General features: G+C 40.7%; 1 protein-coding gene across 1 annotated transcript; it reads right to left on the bottom strand.

Annotated features, from left to right (window-relative positions):
- Positions 1–1,362: 1,362 nt before the first annotated feature.
- On the bottom strand, positions 1,363–15,094 carry FUNDC1 (FUN14 domain containing 1). Its single transcript, XM_076355077.1, has 5 exons — positions 14,982–15,094; positions 12,513–12,669; positions 10,536–10,611; positions 3,645–3,773; positions 1,363–2,009 (listed from the first exon to the last, which is right to left on the bottom strand). The coding sequence occupies exons 1-5, from the start codon at positions 15,010–15,012 to the stop codon at positions 1,932–1,934; spliced, it is 471 nt and encodes a 156-aa protein (XP_076211192.1). The 5' UTR covers positions 15,013–15,094; the 3' UTR covers positions 1,363–1,931.
- Positions 15,095–23,334: the final 8,240 nt, after the last annotated feature.

The following is a 23,334-nucleotide window of genomic DNA, read 5'->3' as shown; positions in this document are numbered from 1 at the left end:
GTCTAAAGCCATGTAAACACCTTAAAACAAAATGTTTAGGATGCTAACATGTTATTTGTGGCCACTTATGTTCCTTGGGTTTGGGGGTTTGGTTTGGTTGGGTTGGGTTTGGTTTGGGGCAGGGAGAGATGTTAAGTTTTATTTTCAAAAGTCTTTAGCTTAACTAAACCCTTAGACTTCACAGATAGGCACGACGTGCTTTGTAACTTACTCACCTTGGCCGGAAGCACGCATGTACGAAGTCAACGTGTAATACAGATCTCTGAAGTCCACAGATGCACTGATCTAAATATATACTGGGTTACTATGTCGAACGCCTTTCACGTACAGCCCAGCGGATGGGTGTTCGTCCCATCTCCTGTACATCGGAAGCGCACATCCATCCATCTGACGCTACTGAATCACTATTGCTGTTCAGACATGCAAACAAGAACCCAACAGAACCTGCGCGAGAGAGACTCCTTCTCACATTAACTGGCTGGTACAGTACAAAACAGCACCATCGGGGCAGAGCAAGCCGTCCTTCTGGGGTAGACATTTCTAAAAGGTTCACAAGTTTGAAATGCAGAAAAACGCATTAAGCATTTGTTTGGATTCGCAACTTCTTCAGAATAACCTAGTAACAGATTACCAAAACCACCTTAAAAACCTACCCGAGAATAAATTTTCCAGCCCATGCAGAGTTATGCCTCCAATCTCCTCTAGAATCCGCTTCCTGCTTTGATCTGTCAAAGGCGGAGGCAGCAAACACATCGAGCAGGTTAAGCCCCATTTGCTTTCCCAGACTTCAGAAAAAGCAGGCGCTCTTCCAATAAGCTAACTGAAGCCGATCTGCACCTCGTTTTTCCGTAGCCGACACCCTAGACGGCAAAAGTCAAATTAAGTGACAACTGTAAAAAAACCCTACGTCTAAGTGGGGGAGAACGCAGTGGCAATAGAGGTGAATAGGAAGTGAGCATCATTTCCAGCTAAAATGGACTGCAAGAGCAGCCTTCAGTTCATTCAAGGCACGCTGTACCGACATCCCACCCAGCCCTGCAAAGTACTGGCCCTCGCAGAGCGCTCGGAGAGAAGCCTCGTCTCTTCATCGCACCAACTACTGAGGTCTGAAACAACCTCCGTGGTTTACTGAGTGTAAAACAATTAGGCATCAGATCACTGTGGAGTCTGCGCTTGCAATGATTACCTGTGTACTGCAGTTTTACCAATGAGTCTATGCACGTCTACACATCTGGGAAAAATAACATATATACATTTACTTAGCGCACAAATATCACAAGTGTGTCTCTAAATATTTGTACCGGATGCCTGCAGGCTATAAACAGGAGACTTTCTGATTTTCTATGTACACAAAGGCCAGAGTCAAAGCTAATTTTCACCTTTAATAAGCTCATGATTCTTTGTTATTTAGTACTCTGTAAAAAGGTATTACAGATGGAGAGATTATTGCAGTGACTTCTAAAGAACATGGACAGCCATGAGGCTGCAACTACAATATCATATACATTACGTAGTCATTGATACTATCTACTACAGCATGAAGAAAAATACTTTTAAAATAAACAATCTGTTAGGGAAAACATAGAAATGGAGCTTGCTTTCTTACAGTATGGTTACATATCTATATTCCAAGAATAACATTTTAAAAAATGCTAGATCTTGAAAGGTCATAGATAAAAAGAGTCATGATGAAGATGAACCAGTTTTGCCCAGAAATGCTATAATGAGCACACTGCACAGTTTTTCAGCAAATCCTAGTTTTGCCAAGCTTCGAGAGGCAAAAGCCTGAAATGTAAAAGCTTCCAAATTGTCTAGCTAGTCCGCTCGTCCTGCTTTGGAGGGCCCGGCGACCCACGCTGCTTCAAGACAGCGTGTCACCACAACTGTTCTTTGCTGACATGAATGCCATCGGGAAGAGACGGTTGAGGTCCTTATGACGCCAGGCCTAACAAAAAGCCTCCAACAAATCCACTGGACACCACGATGTTCTGTTTGATAAATTCTGTTGACTGAGAAGAAAAATAATATTCATAAAGAACCGAGTCAGTTGTGTCTGATTGTAACATTTAACACTTACCACAACTGCCTGGAAACAAGAATACTAAGATTATGGAGGGGGGGAAGCAACGTGTTTAAAAACGTATAAAGCTAGGTGGCAGCTGCTGGCACCAATGGAGTGAAAACTGACTCTCAGCTGTCTTTAACAGTATGTTTAAAATACAGTCAGCATTTTAAAAGTCAAAATACAGAGGAATTGTCATAGCAATTTCATGCCAATACCACTCTTGTTTTAATGAAAACAAGACAGATGTTTTACAAACTCCCTTGGCAAAAAAGCATGAGCACTACCATCGCTTCAATTTTAATCACATGAAAAAACTTTAAAAAAAAAAATACTAGTGTGTTTTTTGGAACGCTAGATCATTGAAAAAGAAATACACTTCACTCCATTATGAGCCGGTTTCCTAACAACCTAATGCTACAAAAAACACTTATGTATGACGACATTTGTATACGATATTTCATTAAGTAATACCACAGAGCATAACATGTTATATCAAACATGTGCCATTTCATAAATCCTTCACTTCAAACACTGCAGATATGTTACTTTCTTCCAATTGTGCAATAGTAACCAAATCTGGGGGGAAAAAAAGGGAAAAGAAAAAAAAAAAAGGAAGCAACCAAAAACCCCCATCCTGTCCCACCCATTTCTGCAGGGTGATGGAGAAGGACAGGTTAAGCTATTTGGGGTATAGAAGAAGCTAGAAAACCACTTCTCTCGAACTTCCACTTCACATTCGCGTTAAAATTTAAGGCAATCGTTACCAACATTTGTGCAACTCCATACAGGTTAAATCTGAGACGTCAAAACTCTTAATTACAGAGCACCAGCGTGGCTGCTGTTACATTGTCTGCAACATATTCCAAGTCAGGATTCACAATTACTGAGAAAGAAACTTAGATAGTCCGTATGAAATTGGAAAATATGTAAAACAAGGCTAAACATACTTTTGTTTTTAAAGATAAAACAATTAAATAAAAGTCTTCAAATGACAAAATGAAATAGCCTCAGTGACACTGATCAGTATCACAGGCTACCTCTTTTCAACATAGTATGTAACTGACAGATTCTGAAAACAGATACTCTTCAAACTGTATAAAAATGAGATAAAAACCACAGCTGTAGGTACGAAGTGGTTATAGCTTTTCTTCAGAAAGGTTGGTCAGTCTTTTCCAACCAAGTACTTTAGTTATCAGCAGACTAAGAAGATTTGGGTTTTGTCTTTGTAGCTGCCACGTTTTAACCACAACACCCTCAACTTTTTACCGTGTCACAACCTTCCTGCTTTCTCACTAGCCAAGAATCTGCACAGCCCAAATGGCAAAGCCAATGGCAGCCCCTAAGCCGTACCAGCTGCAGAAATGCATTAACTTTGAAGTTTGTGTGTCATCTTTAAGAGTGAACAAAAGCGAAAGCTAAATGAATAAGAGAGTACAATCTGATGACTTTTAATAAAACATACAGCCAGACCATTTCTGATGCCTTCCAGTTTTGCACCTCCATTTTCAACTAATCATCACCTGCAGTGGACGGTAAGAAAAACTGGCTGGTAGAAAACAGTTTATCACCTTAGACTTACCTCTTCAATTAGGGTATTGATTTCGGGTGCTGCCTTATTTGCACGCTTTTTTAACTGTTTTTTTGCTTTGTTTACATCTTTTTCAACTCTCTTCCAGTCAACTTGTACGTATCCACTATGACTAGCAATCTAGGAAAATAAAGCGTATTTAGTACAGTTGTAGTTAACATTTTATGAGTCAAAATACAGTATCTTAGTGCCTACACATTTTTTTTTATTTTTTCTTTTTTAATTACAGATACAGGAAAAGACATTGTGCCAAATACAGCAGGTACTCTGCTTTAAACACTAGTATTTTCCACAATAACAACAATTCCAATTAGAACAAGCAATGACAAAGTTCGGTAGACTACTGTTAATTTTACCACTTCTCTATTGTTTAGTTGTAAAAGCTTTAAATAACAGTATTTTTCCTTCAGCATTTACTGTAACTTGTAAGAAAAGGAAAGAGAAAAGCATGTTCATAGGACAACAATGAAAAAACTGTTTCATTTCAGCTTCTTTCAGAATTGTAGAATTCTGATTTGTGACAGGATATTTGGGACTAATCAGAATCACCCCTAGAAATACTGAAAATTATTATTTTATCCTACATCATTTAAACTGTCCAAGAAAATTCTCATACTTTCTACAAAACCAACAAGTAGAAAAATAACACAGCCCGTGTACAGCACAAGTTCTGTAACATCAGCAAAATGGGTAAGTTCTGGGGGATTGTTCACACCAATTTACACTCAAACTCCCAAAACGCTTAAACAACATCCATGAGGTTTTTAGCACGTTTAACCGTCATCCCAACCCCTTGCCTTGTTTCTCTTACTAAGATTTTATCCTGGAAAAAAATAAGATGTTCTGTTACTTGGCCAACACTGACAGTCCCACCAATTTCCTTAAGACAAGTCACAAAAGAAATACATATTTAAGTGTTTTTAAAATAATAGCTTAAAAAAAAAAGTCAGGCAATTACTGCATGCTCTAGAGAACAGTTAAAACAAAACTCATTAGTTGGAAAAAAAGAGAGGAAGAATCAAAACTAAGGATTACTGCTTTTATTAACAGCTAAAACAAATAGATACAGACCGCTAAATTTAAAGGTAAATGACTGTTATACAAAAAACAGTTTATGAAGAATAGTATTTCTCAGATCCTTCTTAAGGTCACGTTTGGCAAATTCATGTAACTTATGTAAGAGCCTTCTATGCAAACGGTACAATCGGTAAATAACATTCACAGGTAATGAGGTTTTGTGGAACAGATATTTAAATATACAATTTATTCGGTATGGCATAAAAAGAAATGTTTGACATCGCTTACAGGCACTGAATTTTATTTTTCATGGATTCTTTCTACCAAATAACTAAAATTAGACCATCTAACTGGTTTTAAAACAGCCACAATAATTAAGCAACATATTTCACCACAAATAAGAATTTCATCATCCTGAAAAAAAAGAAAACTAAAATGAAGCGTCAGACAGATTTTGTCTAAATTAAAATTCATAAATGAAGCTCCTAAAAGACCACCTATGTAAGAAAGTAAACTTAAGTTTCCATCTTTGAACAAGATTTAAAAAAAAAAACAGTTCACTGGACAAATGCAAAATGAACTTATTAAATATTATACTCTCCTTTACTTCATACCTCAGAATATAACAAATTCATTGACCTTGCCTGTCTTGTAAAACCACTTATCCACACAGGCACTAGTGTTAGGCAGGGATAGCTAATTAAGGACTGTCTGTACAGTATGAAAATATGAACAAGTCACTGGATGACATACCAGGGAAAAAAAAATGTTGCGCGTTGGGGTAATTTTTATAATATAAATTTAACATTACCACAAGAACTTCAAAAAGGCCCGAGTGTTGAATTGGTGCCTTCCAACTCATAAAACTGAAAACTAAATAGGGACTGATCTACCCAGTCCAACACAATGTAAGAAATACTAATACCTTTGCTTGCTTGAAAGTAAAAAAATAGATATATAAAAACAAATGGGACTTTAAGAGAAACATTTCATTAAGACTAGTTCAATTAGCTCAGTTATCCATACAGTACAAGGATGAGGCAGAAATTTTTAATTAAGTTCTGTTTAGCTCTCCAGTAGTTACAGCTTACATTTGTATCAAAACTCCAGTTTACACAATAAAAATTATACTACTTTTCTCCCTGAACTTAGTAGCAGAAATCTTAAGTTCTGCTTTTGAGCTTTTGTACACATCTATGAAATAAGCGAGAGAGGGCAATGTTTTGAATATAAAATCTATAACTGAGAAGAAAAAAAAGAAAACTGTACTTCACTGCAGTGATAGTCAGAGCCTGTGTCGTGTCTACTTTGGCTGCAATCCTACTAATTATGTAACTCTGTATGTAAGTCCAGAAATAATCCCACTGAACTCAAATGTTGGTGAGACAGACTTCAATTTTTAGACCCTAATACATCATAAAAAAACCTATTAGCTTACAACAGTAAATTGACATAAACACAAATTCTTAAAAGTTCATTAGTATTTTTAAACCCAGCCCCTACAATAATAGAGAAACTAAAAATAATAAAATTCCATTATCAGTTCCATACATATATATATTAAAGAGTCCTATAGGTCTATACATATAGATAGAGAGATATATTCTTAAAACAGCCGTATGGGGGTGTGTGTATATCTATATATACAGAACTCTCTCTATATGTATATATGATAATGGAATAATATATATATATTATATACATATCTCTCTCTCTCATATATCACACTAGTAAAATTTATTTTTGTTCAAGATCTTCCAGAACTGTTGAAAAAATAATGGGTTTTTTTTTCCCAAAAAGGCAATTGAAAAAAATACATCAATTCAGGAATACTAAAAATACATGCATCTTGCTCTACGCTAATCAAAGAAAACAGAGATCTAAAGGGAAGACCTCATTTTCCGGGTGATACTGGAGAGGCATGGAGAGGTACTTCGTTGCTGTGAAACATTATTAAGAGTAATGAGCAAAAAACATTTAAGAGCAAAAAAATTTCTATGGCACAAAAGAGTTTTAATTTCCTCAAAGACAAAAATCTCTGATACTAAAAAAGCCCAACCAAGCCCAGAAGGTACAGGCGAGCTCCCCGTGTTCAGTTACTTGCACGGCATACAGAAGCCATGTATACTTCTAGGTATTTTCTGGTATTTAGATAGGTAGCAACCCCCATCAACCAGTTTCCAGAACAGATCTGACAAGTCTCTAACTTCAATATACAGATAAGGAGGGACTGAGAAATGATACAACATTTTTTGTAAGAGTTAAACTGCAGAGGCTCTTATCTTCAGCCACCATCTGCTGGCACAGCTCCACTGTAACCAGTGAAACTACTCCAATTTACAAAGGTAGAGAAACGAAGCCCCTCCATTTCATGTCAAAAGCTGCCAGAAATATGGTATTTCTTTAAAAAACTAACTTCCAAGGACCATTTGCTTTGGCTGTTCCACTGAATGTTCCCTCGAAGTCTGCAGACATCAACTGTGAAGCGGGATATTCAATGCAAAACTGAATACAACTCTCTCTATTAAGTCCCCACCCCCAGAAGCATGTTGTTCTGTCCCCGCTTCACTGAGATGCCACAACATCATCATGGCACGGTATCAACAAACCCCCGTACAACATATAGCCAAGGATATCTCAGAGTTTATTTTGCTTCGTGTTGTTTTCAAAGGTTTACTTTTCTTAAGTTAGAAAATAATTTAATGAAAAATTGAATTTAATTCATCAACGGCATGCTAATGGAATGAGGCAAAATATATTAGTGAAAGCAAAAATAACCGAACAAAAATACAATTTTATGATTAAATAATAGTCAACGCACAATGGAAAAATCTGCAATTTGTATGTTGACTGCAGAGCAAAAAGCAACAAAACCATTATTAAAGATACAGGAATTTAAAAACACAGAGAGAACAGGCAGTCATTAAGAAAAACTGTTTTTAACTAATTCCTTGTAGCAGAACCACATAAGTTCATACTTCCCTGCTCTTCAGGATTTCACTGAACACTGTGCTGTATAAACTAGAAGCTATGTAAGGAAAATCCCTTACTTGCTATGCGAAATTGATTGTATTTTCCTTAATATAGTGCATGGGTATTGGTCTTATACCAGCATATTTGAAGAGCTACATCTATTTCGATAAAAAGGATAGTTAATTGATCAAATTAAGCTGTTGACATATTCCGCACAAAGATGTGGTAACAGATATTAATTTTGAAAAGCTATGCAAATTCCTTAATGTCATTTTTATTCTCTTCCTCAGACTACTTTTCATTTCATCTGTATTAAGACTGAAAAATTTCTAGATCACTTACAAAAATCTGAAAAATCTTTTTAGTTTCTTGTACAAACTGACACTCCAAAAATGTATTGCTTTCGGTTTCCTACTAGATTTCTTGAGATGAAGTCATCATATGCTGAAGAAAAAAATGTATTTTTTTTTTAGTTTCAGGACTGAAAAGTTTCACTGAATGGGCTTTAGCCAAGAATCTTGCCTTCTGTAGTTCTTATTCTTGTTTTAGCAGGTGATTACAACGTAAATATTGCAATCAGGAGTTGAAATGAAATCTGCAACTTCAGAGAAATTTACAGATAAAAAGGAAGTTTCTAGTCATGTGCTGAAACGCTCCTCTGCCCACTCAGGGGAAGCGCTGAACATGTATTCATAGGGAAATGAAAATCACGATGTGTGATCTTTAAATGAAAAAATTAAAGACTACAGAAATGTAATTGCACTACAGAATTTATGACTCAGCTTTAAAATGCAAAACGTTTTGAATTAAAATGAAAGACCAAGGCATTTACTTCATTCCCTTCCAAGAGAATCTGATCTTACTTAATTAAAGATATAGACAACTCAATCAAAATATGCAACTCATTTTTCCTCTTGGATAATATTCCTGTTCACATACACTGTAAATGACATCAACTAAGAAATCAGACACTCAAACATACAGCAAATCCATTTTATGTACAGGAAAGCTCCCCAAACTTCACAGCTCAACAAGCAGAAATACTGCACAAGTAATGTGTTTTAAGCAATTTCTATTTTCCTTTGTCTATAGGTCTTAGTTTTAACTTTTCAGCTTCCTGTAGTCAGAAGTACTAATGAAGGCACCTGCAGGCAACATTCTGCCTGCTACCCATGGGATGCCAGGCCTCTGTTCTGTAGGCTCTTCGGTCGTATTTAAATCAGAACTGTCATTAAAAGAATTAAGACCAATGGCATACAATATGGGAAGAGAGATTCTGATCTTTAAGTCAACTAGATGAAAAGCATGACGAGTACTTCAAGGTCCACTGCATATATATGTATGCACATATATATATATTAAAAAAAGATTTCATTCTTCCCTCATGATCCAGAAATATACATTATGGGCTAAAGAAGTCCAGAGTACTCCATCAAATTGATTCATTTGCTGGCATAGCACATCTTGCCAAAAATTTACATCTGGATGATTCTAAACCATTTCAGATTCAACACCCTTGTAAAATTCATCCCTATGTTTAGGTACAAGCCCAATAACCAGTGATTTCCAGAGATTTGAAAAGATCATCAATGCACAATGATGAAGTGGAATGAATGCTAATACTATAAAGCTTCACGTTAAAACTATTGGACTTTTTACATTGTTGTTGATGCTTGCTTTTGAGTAATTAAAAATAAAATACATAAAGTGTATTTGTTGAAAACAACTTAAACCAAATAGTTCCAAGAGCAGACATTCTCATGTAAGTGCCGCAGTTCAGTTACAGGTTCAACAAGGAGTTTAAAAAAACACAAACCCCAAAACAGTAGAGAACATGATCATGAAGGAAGTAAGAGCACTTCACACAACTGTGACATTTTGATGCATTACACAGCAACAGTCAGAGGTACCATCCAAGCCTTCCTGATCAACGGTTGACTACAACAGCCATTACAATCAAAGAAATAACTAAAAGTGGGATATGCTTTTCAGAAACCCTCCAGAGTGATGTTGGAAAGAAAAAAAAAAAAGTATCTAACATCCTGCCTCAAAAAATGGTATATTATTTGCACGAACCTAAGTAGGCACCAGTCCATTTCCTCTAGAATGATTTGAGGAAAAATGACAAGCTCACAGGTAGTAAGACATGAAAAATGCCAGTAAAAAAATTAAGAATTACTTGGCATCATACAGAGGGATATGTGAAATTCTCCTTCACTTAAAAAGTTTCTTCATCTAATTTAAAGGCTTTTTGGAAATATGCCCTCCCCTAACCACAACAGCTAATGAAAAATGCAAATGGTCATGCCAGATAACATCATTAAAAAATTTTGAACTTGAAATCCCATTGAACAGAGGAATGCAATGAAGCTATCAGAAGTCAGCAAAGCTTCAGAGGTTCAGCAGATATAACTAGTAAATACAGCACGGGGAGAAAGAGAGAAAAACATGGCTTCATAACGAGACCAGAGTACGCCCTCCAAGCAACTACCAAAGCAGCCTACTTCTTCTAAAGCACTGACAAAATTCTCAAACCTATTTAAAATAAATACAGCTTAAATTCCTTGATCTCCCTAACCTTAGGTTTACAGGCAGTTCCTCTAATCTGGCAATACTGAATCACATACAGCATCTCAGTTTCTGCACAGAGGTTTCTTTTGGCTTACTACAAACTATTTTACAGGATAGAGTAGATTCTGATTTACCACTGATTTTTAGAAATGTCTCTTTTGTACACAATATTGCAGCTGAAATGTAAGTTTTTGATTGATGAGACTAAAAAGAGGAAGTAGGTAAGAAGCCTTCCTAATTAAATTCTACCCAACAGCTGTGTTTTTCCTATTGTTTAGTAAATAACATTTGCCAACTTATAAAGCATGAAATGCTACATACTTGAAGCAGAAGAAAGCCACCACCTACTGCAGTTGCTGCAAGCTTTCCGACTTTCTGGAACAAAAATCCCGCACACCTTAGGAGAACAAAACAAAAAAAACCCAGTCCAATGAAGTTGTCTGCTGAACAATGCTGCACTCCAAAATTCCTGACTACAACTATTACTATTTTTTCATTTAACAAAGCAAATGTATCATTTCACATTTTTAAATTTTAAAATCAAAATATTTAATACAAACAATATTTAATTAATAATATCTAACACAAGACAACATGAGTAATGGTTGCTAGTTCATGGCTGTCTGATGGCCCCTTTAAAGTAAGCTTGAGATCTCCAGACGTTGTCTACACATAAAAGCTGTATGCTGCTTTTAAATGTAGCATGTTAATAAAGCACAATGTAATAATATAAAAGTGCCATTGTAACTGTTCCCAAATGGAAGGTAAATATATTATACCATCATTTATATTAACTACACAACCCATAACTTGAATATCTTGGGTAAAAAGAAGTTACATCCCTACCACAAGAGTTAAAATCAGCGAGGCCCCTCTATGGGGACATGGTTTTAGTCTGTTTTTAATGGATCAAAGCAACCAGAAGATTACTACCTTGTTCGCAGTCTCCAAACACTCCCACATCAAATAGAGAACAGCACAGATACTGATATCATAGAATAGTTTGGGCAGGAAGGGACCTCTGGAGGTCATCTGGTCCAGCCACCTGCCCAAAACTGGGCCAGCTGCAAAGACCGATCCAACCTCCAAGCTCAGTCAGGTTGCTCAGGGTCCTAACTGAGGCAAGTGCTGAATGTTTCCAAGGCTGATGGTTCCGTAATTTCTCTGGGCAACTCTGCCAGTGTCTGACCCACCGCCCCACCCCAGCCCACACACACAGGGGAATTTTTTTCCCCCTGCAAATGAATAGTGAATTCATATTTATATACATTAATACACACACAGAGGTATATACATCTACAGACACTGAAATATACAGTTTCCAGATCTTTCAATAAGCCAGTTTTTATGTATGCCAGATGAAGTATTCCCTAGGAGCTTCAGAGTTTATGTATACACATCTAACTTTTAAAAATAATTAAGGCTACAGAGGCAAATAAAAAAACTAGACTGAAAGCTAAGCCTACACTCCTCAAAGCTGTACTAAGCATGGACATGACAACTCCATTTTCACTCTATTTCATCTTCCAAATCTTGCATAATTCTGTTTTAAAAGTTACTGTGCTACCATATTGTTGTTTTTCAATGAACTTATTTTTTTTAGAATACTGGAATAGACAAATACCATTCAAATACCTTTGACAAAAAAGAAATACCTTGACGTAGCTGCTAAGACCGTGGCCACATTTTCCAGTTTAAGTTCTCATCCTTACTGTCTAGCTTTCACCATGAATTATTTTAGCGTAACTATGCTGTGGTATCTCTTTCCAGTAAACATGAGAGCAGACTGTTAATTTGTTCAAAATGGCTCCAGCTGAATTTAAAGGAAAAAAAGTCTCTACAAAATGGGGCTCTTAATTAAAAGTATATTCTGCCACACATTTTTTTTTTTTCTTCATTTCTTTCACCTGTAAAATATCTTAGCCATAATATCATAACTAGGTTTCTAAATCTATGCTAGTAAGGAAATACGGTTTTTCATACAAACAGAAGTTATATGCAGTAATTTTCCATTTATTCTTTGTATTTTTAGAGTTCTGACGTTTCCCCAAATCCTTGTCAGAATAACTAGCACGACTTCCCTTAGCTAACTGCTGTTTTACCAATACTACAAAAAACTTTAGAATGATGAGTCAGAGTAACGAGTTAAGAAATTGTTCACGCATGAATAATCTTGATCAATGATAAACAAAATCCCGTTAGAGAAGATACATTTATCTGCTTAAAATAGCCTTGGAAAGGGATCTTCTAAGAACAGTAAAAGGTCTAGCACAGTTATGAAAAGTGATGCTCCCTCACCAGCCAGTGACGCCGCCCATCACAATCTGGGTAGCTACAGAATATTTTTCTACAATTGGTCCTGAATTCCGGCCAAACACACGATTCCACCAATGGTGACGCCGTGCATATTCTGTTAAATCCAACACTTCATAGGAATCATCGTCACTTTCATGTTCTTAAAAAGAAAAAAAAAAAGAAAAAAGTTATTTTCTCAGTTACACAGTAAATTAACATTCTATGTAAAAACCCCAAACATTAACAGAACCGCTTTTGGTATTAACTGGCTAATCCAATGGTTTAAATTGCAGCATACAGGCCACCTGTGGTCCAGCAGCTCACAGCACAAAGGATTTTGAGATTTTATGCCATAATCTTCAAGGTAAGGAAGAGAAAACTATAGAGAAGGTATCATCTATAAAATCCATGACTGGCACAGAAAAGGTGAACAGGAATCTCCTACCTGTTCAAGCACAGAAACCAAGAGGTATCAGATGAAACTAGAAGGTAGCTGCTTCAGCACGAAAAAAGGAAGCCTTCCTCTCCCCTCCTTCACCCCCCAGAAGCCCCGGTTAACCTGTGGAACTGCAGGATACTGCAGGATACTGTAGATACCTAAAGCTGATGTGGACTCCAAATAACAACAGAACAAATTAAAGGGGGGAAAAAAATCCACCAAGGGCTGTCAGACACAAAGACAACAACTGTAGCTAATGAGGTCCTCGGCTGAAAATCATTAGAAACATTCTGAGAAAGTATCACTACATGCTTACCCTGTTAAATCTTTCTTAGCTCATCCTGCAGCTGATGGCTTTCAGACTCAGGATGCTGGGCTTTCATCTGACCTACTACAAGTGCTTTTATGATCTTAAGCAATGTGAAACACATCTAACGCAAGAGAAAGCACACACGTCTCTTCTGGATAGACCAAAACTTTAAAGGATTGAGAACTTCTGGCCTAGTGTTTTCCTCAGAAGGCTAGGCGCTAGCATATGCTAATAAGCCAAGAACAGACACTTCTGCTCCTTTTCCACAACAGATGAAATGGATGAAGCTGGGACTTCAATTAAGTTCTATACTTGCAGTACAATTCCGTCAACATTTTCAAAATAGGTCTCCTACAACTTCAAATTCGAGATCCTAAATACCACGTATACTCAAACATCAAAGGAAAGAGATGGTTAAACCTTTTTTAAAAAAATTATTTTAAAAGCGTGTAATAGTTCTACGGATGTACCTACATGAATTAAAGTCCACTTCAGTTAAATATATTTGAGGTGAAATACAAGTTCAGCAATGATGCTGGGACATTGCAAAGAGGAAGAGGAGTTAAATTACTACCTAGAATTACAAAGAAAGACTGTAGATATAAACATTCTATTAAGAATGTCAGTGACTTTTTTTCTCTTACTACAAGTATGGGTAAAAGGTTAGAGAATGCAAGAAACACACATGTAGGTATGAATTCTTTCCCTTTATTATCACCTAAGTGTTCGTGAGTACTACAAAATAAATAGCAAGAGCCATAATGCTAAAAAGTTGTTATTGAATCTTCTTTCTTTCCAACTTTGAGGTATTGAGTGTAAACTGTTCAACATCTTTAAATGGCAAAGAACATAAAAACACCGTCACAGACTGTTAGCTCCGTTGATTCTGCCCCTAAATTAGTATTATTCAAATCAAAACTCACACAAGTATTAACACGGTGCGTGGAAAATAATAACGCTAGAGCATTTTCTATTGATGAAAGAAAATATTCCTTTCCTTGCAGGATAATATTATGCATACTCTTCACGCACATAAAACCGTGCCCGTGCAGAAAGGCGTTACACCGTAAGGCTGTACCAATACACTTAAAGATCTGTACGCTAGAAGATGTGGAGACGACGGAGGCTAGGGAAACCGCTCCGAGTTTCCCCAGCGCGCCCTGCAGGTTCAGTTCCGCAGCCTCCGGCGAGGCCCCGCCGACGCCAGAGCCCGGCACCTGCGGCTTTCCGTCCCCGAGCTGCTGCGAGGACCCTGCCGGCACTTCGGTCTTAAGGCGGCTTTCACCTGAGGACGTGCCGCTTCCTCCCCGCCCCTGCCACACCGCTCCCGCCTAGAAGGGGTTTACGGCAGTTAAACCGCGGGACGCCACCGCGAAGGCCGGGAGGGGGCTGCCAGGGCCGCCCGCAGCGGTGGCAGCCGCCGCTTCGGCCCGCCTGGGGGCGGGGCGGGGCGCGGCGCCTGCGCGCCGGGTCCCGCGCGGCGCCGTCGGCCCGTCCCTCCCCCACCAGCCGCGCGGGCGGGGGGGGACGGACGGGGGAGGGGCAGAGCCCGGGCCATCCCCTCCCCCGCCCCCGGGCGCCGGCACCGGCAGGGGGACCAGGCTGCCCCCCGCCCCCGAGAGGAAGGGCGGCCGCCGCGCCTCCTCCCCCTTCCCGTAAGGGGACCGGACGGGACAGGACGCGTCGCTGCGGGCGCGCCCCAGCCCACGGGGAGCCCACTGACCTGAGGCGGTGCGGGGCCTCCGCGCCGCCATGTTGGCTGGTGTTGACAGCGGAGCCGGGCCCGGGGCCGCCTCGCTCCGCCCCCAAACGGCCGCTCTGCGCTGCCAACGGCCGCGCCGCGCTATGCTCCCCCCTAGCCGCGGCGCCGCCCCCTCTGCGGCCGCGGGGCGGCAGCGCGCATGCGCCCGCCACCTTCCCCTCCCCGGCGGGAGCGCGAGGAGCGCTTGGGGACTCTCCCCGAGGCGGCGGGTGACGTCACGGGCAGCGCGGGCCCCCCCGGCGCCGGGGAGGGTTGTGGGGGCTGTAGTTCCCCGGGGGGGAGGCCGGGGGAGGGCGGCCATTTGGGCGGGGGGCAGCCCGCCGCCCTCCCTCACCGCGGGGCCGGCGCTGCGGGGCTCGGTTTCTCTGCGGTCGGCGCCTCAGCGGCGGGGGGCCCGTCCCTCTGCCCTGGAAGGCTTAAGGCGGCAGGCCCGAGGCGCGCCTCTCCCGCTGAGTCGCTGCGGTGGTGGCCCGGCGAGTTGGCAGCCTGGGGCTTCTTGCCTGTACAGTGGGAGACTTACTCACCCTGGTGATACGTGTAAGGTCCTCAAAAAAGTCTCAGAATAACTCTTTCTGTGGATGAGAAGAAACGGGGTGGCAGTGGTCATTGCTGGACAATGGGCCGCACGTAGCTGTAGCGTACCGCACGCAGCGGGGACGTTTGAAAACCCGCGTCGCGTTGCCGTGGGCATTAAGTGTCCCATAAAAATTAATAACCAGAAAAGAAAACAAAATGGAAGGCCCCTCAAAGAACAAAGGTTAAAGTCAATGTGAGCCGTGAAGCATTAAAAAAAAAAGTGAAATTCGGGATCGCTTGATCACAGTTTACTCCCTCTGAAGCAAAGGTGGGTGCTGTTGGTGTTGCTTTGGTGGGCTAAAAGCCACACAATTTATTTCACTGCGATTGTTTTGGTTTTATTGTGTGCAGCTCCGTACAACCTTTGTAGCCATCGCGTAGAGGTAGCTGACACAGTAAGGACAGCTTCAGGAACGTTGTGGCAATATGAACATCAAGAAAGCAAGAGAGTTCAATTATTATGAATAATAAAACTGGAAACTGATTATTTAAAGATGTTTACAGTCTCTCATTTGGACTCTCATGCTGCCAATACACAAGACGGGCAGTTATAATGAAAAAAACCCACTTTTTCCCATGTCACAAAGTTATGTTTATAGAGTGAGATGTATCTCGCAACATGCGAACTAAGCATTTAAGATTCTAATTAACCCTTTAATTACACCAGCCTTAACAGACATGCAAAAAAAAAGAAAAACATATGTTCTACATGAAGGTACTTCTTAAATCAGCTCCGAGATTGAAGTTAGCCTGTAAAATTTTAAGTTAGTGTATAAAATAGTGGCTTGCTTATTAACTGATTTTTTTATTACAAATGTTTGCCATTATGATAATCAGGTGATAGCATACCCGGCAGAACTAGGTAATATATTGTTTTCCTCAAGATTGTCAATAAACCTATTTCTGTATGGAACACAAATTTGTCTCTTACGATTTGTTTTGACCAACACCTAACATCTTTGGACTTTTCATGTTTAAGCATAAATTTTATTTATTTATTTATTTCCCAATCAGTAACGAAAAGCTTGTTGACTGTTATTGCTAAATGAATTACAATCTTTTTTCCAACACTAGCAGTTTGTCAAAAAAAAAAAGAGTTTGGAGTGTGTTACCAGTCCTTATAATTAGCAGTGGAAGGCAGCACGCTAACAAGACTAAAAACGCTGCTTTCCTGGCGTCCTTCGTGGTGCCAAGACTGCACAAAAGGCAACCCGGCTAACTCATTCACGGTGTCTCTAGGAAAGGTTCCCATTACCTAGGTATTTTGGGTCTTCCTGGTTGTTGTCAGTCTGGGTTTATACCTGAGCGTATGCATGCACGATACTGGTTGCGGTAGCAGATGATCTCCTGGCTAGGGGAGCAGGGAAGGTGCTTCCACTAACGCAGACAGACCTGTTGGCTGTTTTCAGTTTCACAGCTGCTGATGCGGTTGCAAACCCTACAGCAGTTTGTATGGCTGGCTTTCACCTCTATTCCTCTCTCTCGGGGAGATCCCAGAAGGTAATTTTTTAGTACTGTTTACTCTTCTGGCTGAGCGCATCCCTGTGGAGCTCCGCAACCTTTCGCTTCTCTTGTTCATTGTGTAGAAGAGATAACAGAGAGAAAGGATTTTCAGGATGGTCATTATAGCCACCTTGTTTCGTATAATCTCAGTCAGTGCTTTGAAATTTCTTATCCCACGCCTGACAGAGACAGTCTTAAGTCTGTGCAGGATTGCCAAGTCAGATGCCAGTAAGGTAAGGGAGGCGACTAGAAAGTTGTGCTTGGATTGTATGAGCCTGCTGGCTGAGATATTTTTCTACTTTCTGTTGCTCAAATTCTTAATATTTGGTTTCACTATTTTTGACTGATCATGCAGCAGCACTTCTCAGATGACTTTCCTCATGTCTGTACAAACAATTATATTAATTTCCCTTCAGAATGGAGAGATTTATATGATCAATACTTTTTAAAGATTAATATTAGAAACTGCATCATATTGTATGTACACGCAACTTCTGTTTGCATCAGCTTGGAGACTGAAACTAGAAAGCGGTGGTGTGCTTGTTGAATGGAGTTTGTCTTAAGTACTTAGGTGTGCATTGACAAAATGCTGGCTACTGAATTTGGCCTGAAGCTTAAGCGTTGTCTTGTGACTTACCTGTTAGGCTGTGTCTGCATCTCACATGCAATTAGCCGTCCAGCTACTACTCCACACTTAATGCCACTGTCTCGAGGTCCCTCTGACCTTGGGGCTCACTCTCCTCATTGGTAGAAATGGCTACCCTTCTCTTGGCCATGCCCCACGGTGCTGTACGCTCAGGATACCCACACGTCTCATCAAGTGCATTCACACTACAGGTCGACCGGTCCACAAGCCTTTGCAGCATTTTTGGCAAGACCGTCCCTGCACCTGTTTTGGATCCCACCTGGGTGTACCACACAACTACACCAGGCAGCCCTGCCTCCTTTTGCACCCCTCTTGCCGAGTCAGGGCAGTGTGACAAGCTGAAAGGAAGAAGTTTGGGAAAGAGCCAGAGAAAGACCTTTCAGCAGGTTGCGGGACTCTGGTAAACCTCTTCTGGGATCAGGACGCACCCACTTCCTAACACAAGACATTTCCCAATGGGGTACCAGTTGTGTAGGGTGCAGTAGGTCCCTGGCAACCACAGCCACGGAGGGTGGTTCAGCCAGGTCCTCAGCTGCTCCTGGGTGGCTGCTGAGCACGCCTTACGGCTGCACCGGGTCTGCAGGCACTGCCTGCAGGATTGGCTTGATGCCAGCACAGAAGACACCATCAGGATTGCTCTTGCTTCCTGCAAACTTCACAACCTGTGCAGAGACAGCAAACCTAGTGGCTCCAGAGATCCAGAATATTTTGGAGGGCTTTTGACCAGCCCCACCGTGATCTTCGGCATAATTGTGTTAGACCTTACTGAGGAGACCACGTGTTATTCAAGCTTTGCAGCTGTATAAAAAAACCCAAGCCCATTCAAATTAAGTGCACACAGGTGCCTTCTTCAAGCTATCCACAGGGACAAATTTTTCAGGGAAAGGTAGGCAGTTTAAAACTCAGGCCACGTTTTGGCTTCACCCTTAAAGGCTCTTTAGAAACAAAGAGTTTCCCTGTAGCATCAGAAGGACTGTACAGAAAAAATTGCTCTCTTTGCTCTATTATTCCTGGATACAAGTTTAGACTGTGCATCCACCATCTGACCATGTACCTGTGACAAGCAAGTTCACTACCACGGCTTGCAAGAGAACATACATGGCATGCTTACCTTGCAAATACTAAAAAAAACCCACAATAAGCAACCCAAAAAACAAAAAGCAGAGGAGAGGCCCCTAACCTTCAAACGCCTGCATGACTCCAATCCCAACAGCTCCTTTGTGCTGCTGACCAGACTTCCAAGCTGGGACACACATGCCTGAATTTTTAACCATCTTGCGTGGTTAATTATAAAAACTAAAGGCAACACACACTGCAGGCCATCTTCACTAGTGTCCTGGTTTTGGCTGGGAGAGAGTTAATTTCCTTCCTAGTAGCTGGTACAGTGCTGTGTGTTGGATTTAGGATGAGAACAGTGTTGATAACACACCCATGTTTTAGTTGTTGCTAAGTAGTGCTTACACTAGCCAAGGACTTTCCAGCTTCCCATGCTCTGCCGACTGAGAAGGCTGGAGGTGCACGAGAAGCCGGGGGGGGGCACAGCCAGGACAGCTGACCCAAACTGGCCCCAGGGACATTCCATACCATGTGACGTCATGCTCAGTACATAAACTGGGGGAAAGCTGGCCGGGGGGGCCGCTGCTCGGGGACTGGCTGGGCATCGGTCGGCGGGTGGTGAGCAATTGCATTGTGCATCACTTGCTTTGTATATTCTATTATTATTATTATTATTATTATTATTATTATTATTATTATTACAATATTTCCGTTATCAAACTGTTTTTATCTCAACCCATGAGTTTTCTCACTTTTACTCTTCCAATTCTCTTCCGATTCTCTCCCCCATCCCACTGGGGGGGAGTGAGCGAGTGGCTGTGTGGTGCTCAGTTGCCGGCTGAGGTTAAACCACGACAGCTAGGCCATATATGCGAATGAAACTTACATTCTCAGCAGATTTAACCTGGTAAATACAGTTTGAATAACCTGGCAATAAACATATTGGAAGGAGTGGGTGATTCCTTTTCAAAACCCGGGCTGGATATGCTGTTGTTCAAAGCTCAGTAGGCCGGCAAATGGCAGAGAAATGTCTTCTCAGATACAGGAAGGGATTTGGGTTCTCAGTCCGTCGAGATCCTGGGCAAGGGCTGTTGTGGGAAGGCAGCAGACTCTGACTCTTGGAAGTTATCACCCTTCTGCAACAGCCGCCAGGTTGTTTTTGGAGCAGGAGTGAAAGCTCCATAACCAGGAGTTATCCCAGCTCTTTCTTGCTTGCCTGCCTGCCAGAGAGGGGCTGTAATCCGAATTGTGATGCACTAGGAAGATGTTAAAATGAAGATCCTCCTCCCTGTAGTTATTATGCTAAGAGATACGTATCCTTCTGTTTTGTGCTGTCTCCAGATGAGACTTCTGGTGGCTTGCTTGTATTGGTTGTCTTCAACCTTCCTTTGTTGCTTTTCTTAACTTTGTAAAATGTTACTTAGTTATGAGAATTTTTTTTTGTTTTGTGATCATCATATGAATTCTGCTTTTCCATTTTGTAGTCCTCTAATCCTATAATAATCTCTTTCATCTTAATTTGTTTATCCTAATGAAATTTCAGTTAGAAATTCCCACCGCAATCCATGTATGAGGAGAGGAGGAAAGGGTAGAGAAAAGGATGTCTGTTGTCTAGATTAACTAACAGGAGTTTAAATTGTCCCTTGCCAAAGGATTAAACTAATAGGTACAAAAAGAAGAACCTTAAGTTTAGTGTGCTGTGAGAGGTTTTTAAACAGGCAAGAACCGAAGGCACCTCCAAAGCAAGATGCACTGGATCCACAGCACCTGCACTTAAATTATTAAACAAAAACGATGGTTAGTGTCAGTTAAGGCTGTGTCAGGACACATTCCCATGACCCTTACCTGAAAAAGTAAGGAAACAAAAATAAAAAGTTAAGGGGGAAGATTGATCTTTCCATTCGTTTTATTTACAACATTGTTAATAATACAAGCTGATTATCCATTGATCTTTTGATCTCACCTCTGATGTGTTACTAGACTTGGACCGCAACGCAGAGCTTTGACCATGACTTCATGCTATTGTATAAATCCCATCAGCGCGTATGGACGGTCTGTATGCCGTGCATGTGGCAAATGCTGAGATCGTGGCGAGGGGGGAGCTGGGTTTTGCGGTAGAGCGCATGTCTGGTGAAGTTGAGCTCATTATTGCTTTAGGATCTCTCTGGGAGGTACCTAATACTTAAGCGGTGGGAGCAGGCTCCAGGAGATGACTACTGTGACTCATGAAGGTTAATCTTGCACAGGCGAAATGCTTAATAGAGGCTGGAGTGTTGAGCTAAATTTGAGGCTTCTTGTGATTACCTAGGCAAATAGAGGGCGTGGAGGGGAATTGAGAATCTTTAAAAAGCAGAGTCTTGCAAGGGACTGGAAGGTTGTCTTTATTGTGATACAGGTCTCAACGAGATGCAGCTCCTGTCATATTCTTGTTACAAACTTTTCTCATGTGTATGCGAAGTGGCTTTTTCTTTCTTTCTTTCTTTTTTTTTTTAGAGTTCTGCAAAGTTTGTGTTCTTAATTTTTTAGTTTTAAGTAAAAAAATAAAAGGTTTTTAACTTACTGGAGGTAACCTTTCGTCTACTATATATCCATATTATAAAATTTCAGAAAAGGGTACTGACTGTAGTACTGTATTATTTTAGAGAAATTATTTAAATAGCTCTTAGCCCTGATCATGGATATAGTGATATATTTTATTTTTAAGTTGTCCTTCAGAGGCAAATATCTGATTCCCTTGTTATATCTTGTAGGTTCAGGAGCTCCCTGCCACTGTCAGTCGAGTACTCGGACCAACCAATGGAGAGAGTGAGAACATGGACTGACGGAGGACCTTCTGGCAGTCTGTCTCGCAACAAAAATGTAAGGAATTACTTTTTTGGAGAAGCTATGATGATGAATCAATCACACATACCACTTCCACAGTTAACAGATGTTCCTATTAAGTTTCTGTAGTGTAAGTGCACATAAACAATTAAGAGAAAAATAAAACTCTCTTGTATAGCTTTTTACAAAGCTAACAGTAATAGGAAAATCACTGGGCAGGTCAGATTTAGAAACAATCCACACTGAAAAAGTGGAGGACCCTCCAGAAATGCCATCTGAGCGGCAAAGAGCCCAAAGAATTTCAGACTTTTCCGTTCGTGAAGCCCCGCACCAAGAAAAGGTTAAAAATCCTAAACTGAAGGGAAATGTGGTAATAATGTTTTTCATTTTCTTGCAAGAAATGAAAAACAATACAGAACTGTAATGAGTAAACACTAGACAGTATACAAAGAGAAAAGATAATTCATGTGAGTCATCACTGCTGGCAAGGAAAAAGCTTCAATCAGATACTGCTCTGCTAGTCATAGGTGACATTCACTGCAACACCTGGCTGCTCTTAGCTCACCTCAAGCTTATGAAGAGTCCTCCTAAAGCTTCTTCAGCTCTTCCTATTTTTGGCTGAAATAAAACTAAATAGATTTCCCCCAGATAACTGAAAACATGCGCATGGCCAACACAGCCAAACATGAGACTCCCGGCGTACAGGACTGCCGCCAACTGCCCCATTCCCTGGGGCTGTATCCCCTTCCTAGATGCAGATCTCGGAATAACATTTCTCTGCCCGAAGGACTAGCTTACTTTAGCGGCCCTGAGATTAGGTGAACTGGATTTGTTTTTCAAGGGTAATTTTCCTGCAGAGATTGAGGCCCCTGGCAACTGGGGAGACAGACTGACAAATTAGGGAGGCATTCCTTATTGCACTCGTACAGAGTAACGGTACTTCGTCAGCAAGACTTTTCCTAACTTCACAACAGCAATGTCAAATAAAATTTAAATAATTTCTTTATAACAAAGATTAAGTCTTGACAAGTTCCCCAAAGGATCAGACGGCCATTTAGTTACCTTTCAAAGCTCAATAATAATAAAGTAGACTATATCACAGTATTGTTTCCAGTAGCACTGTTAATTTTTCCATTTTTTAAATACTCAAATCTTGATCTCTGATAAAATAGTAACACAGTTTGACAAATACTGAAAGCAGACATTGCCTCTGATAAAACTGTTCAAAACCAGATAATGTTCACCTTTTCCGCCTGATTTTCATTAGTATTTGCTTCCGTGGAAGTATTCCACCCACCGTGACTCATCACCCCTGATCATCTTCAGCACTCATGGTCTCTCCAAGGACTCGACAATGATTTTTGCAGTGAGAGCTACGCCCCCGTGAAGAAGACCAAGCACTACTATGCAGAGCTTTCAGCACATGGCAGGACAGAGGCAGTGCCGTCTGCTGAAGCTATTTGGGACATAGTTCTGAGCTAAACATCTGTAGCAGCAGCAATCGCGAGTTTGACTGAACCTGAAAATGGCACGGGTAGGGATTAGAGGAGGAAACCTAGTTTCTCTTCCTGTCGTTAACTCATTGCATTGACAACGAGCAAGGCACTCTGGCTCTATCCAGAGGAGTTTTGGTTGCCATATATTTCCTGGCGCTGATACCATCTGCCCAGTCCTACAGGCTGCTGCAACAGTGAGAGCGTGGTAGCAAGT

This window comes from Aptenodytes patagonicus, chromosome 1 (genome assembly GCF_965638725.1).
Source record: "Aptenodytes patagonicus chromosome 1, bAptPat1.pri.cur, whole genome shotgun sequence".
Classification (NCBI taxonomy): Eukaryota; Metazoa; Chordata; class Aves; order Sphenisciformes; family Spheniscidae; genus Aptenodytes; species Aptenodytes patagonicus.
The sequence above is the reverse complement of the archived record's forward strand: the minus strand, read 5'-3'. Positions and strand labels throughout refer to the sequence as shown.

Bases quoted from the DNA above. Each gene is read 5' to 3' on its own strand.
- FUNDC1 (XM_076355077.1), bottom strand. From the start codon at position 15,012: ATGGCGGCGCGGAGGCCCCGCACCGCCTCAG. The intron at 10,612-12,512 runs GTGAGGGAGCAT...TGTTCTCCTAAG, and splicing joins ATGGGCGGCGTCACTGGCTG to GTGTGCGGGATTTTTGTTCC. The intron at 3,774-10,535 runs GTATGTAGCATT...TTATTTTCCTAG, and splicing joins GTGGCTTTCTTCTGCTTCAA to ATTGCTAGTCATAGTGGATA.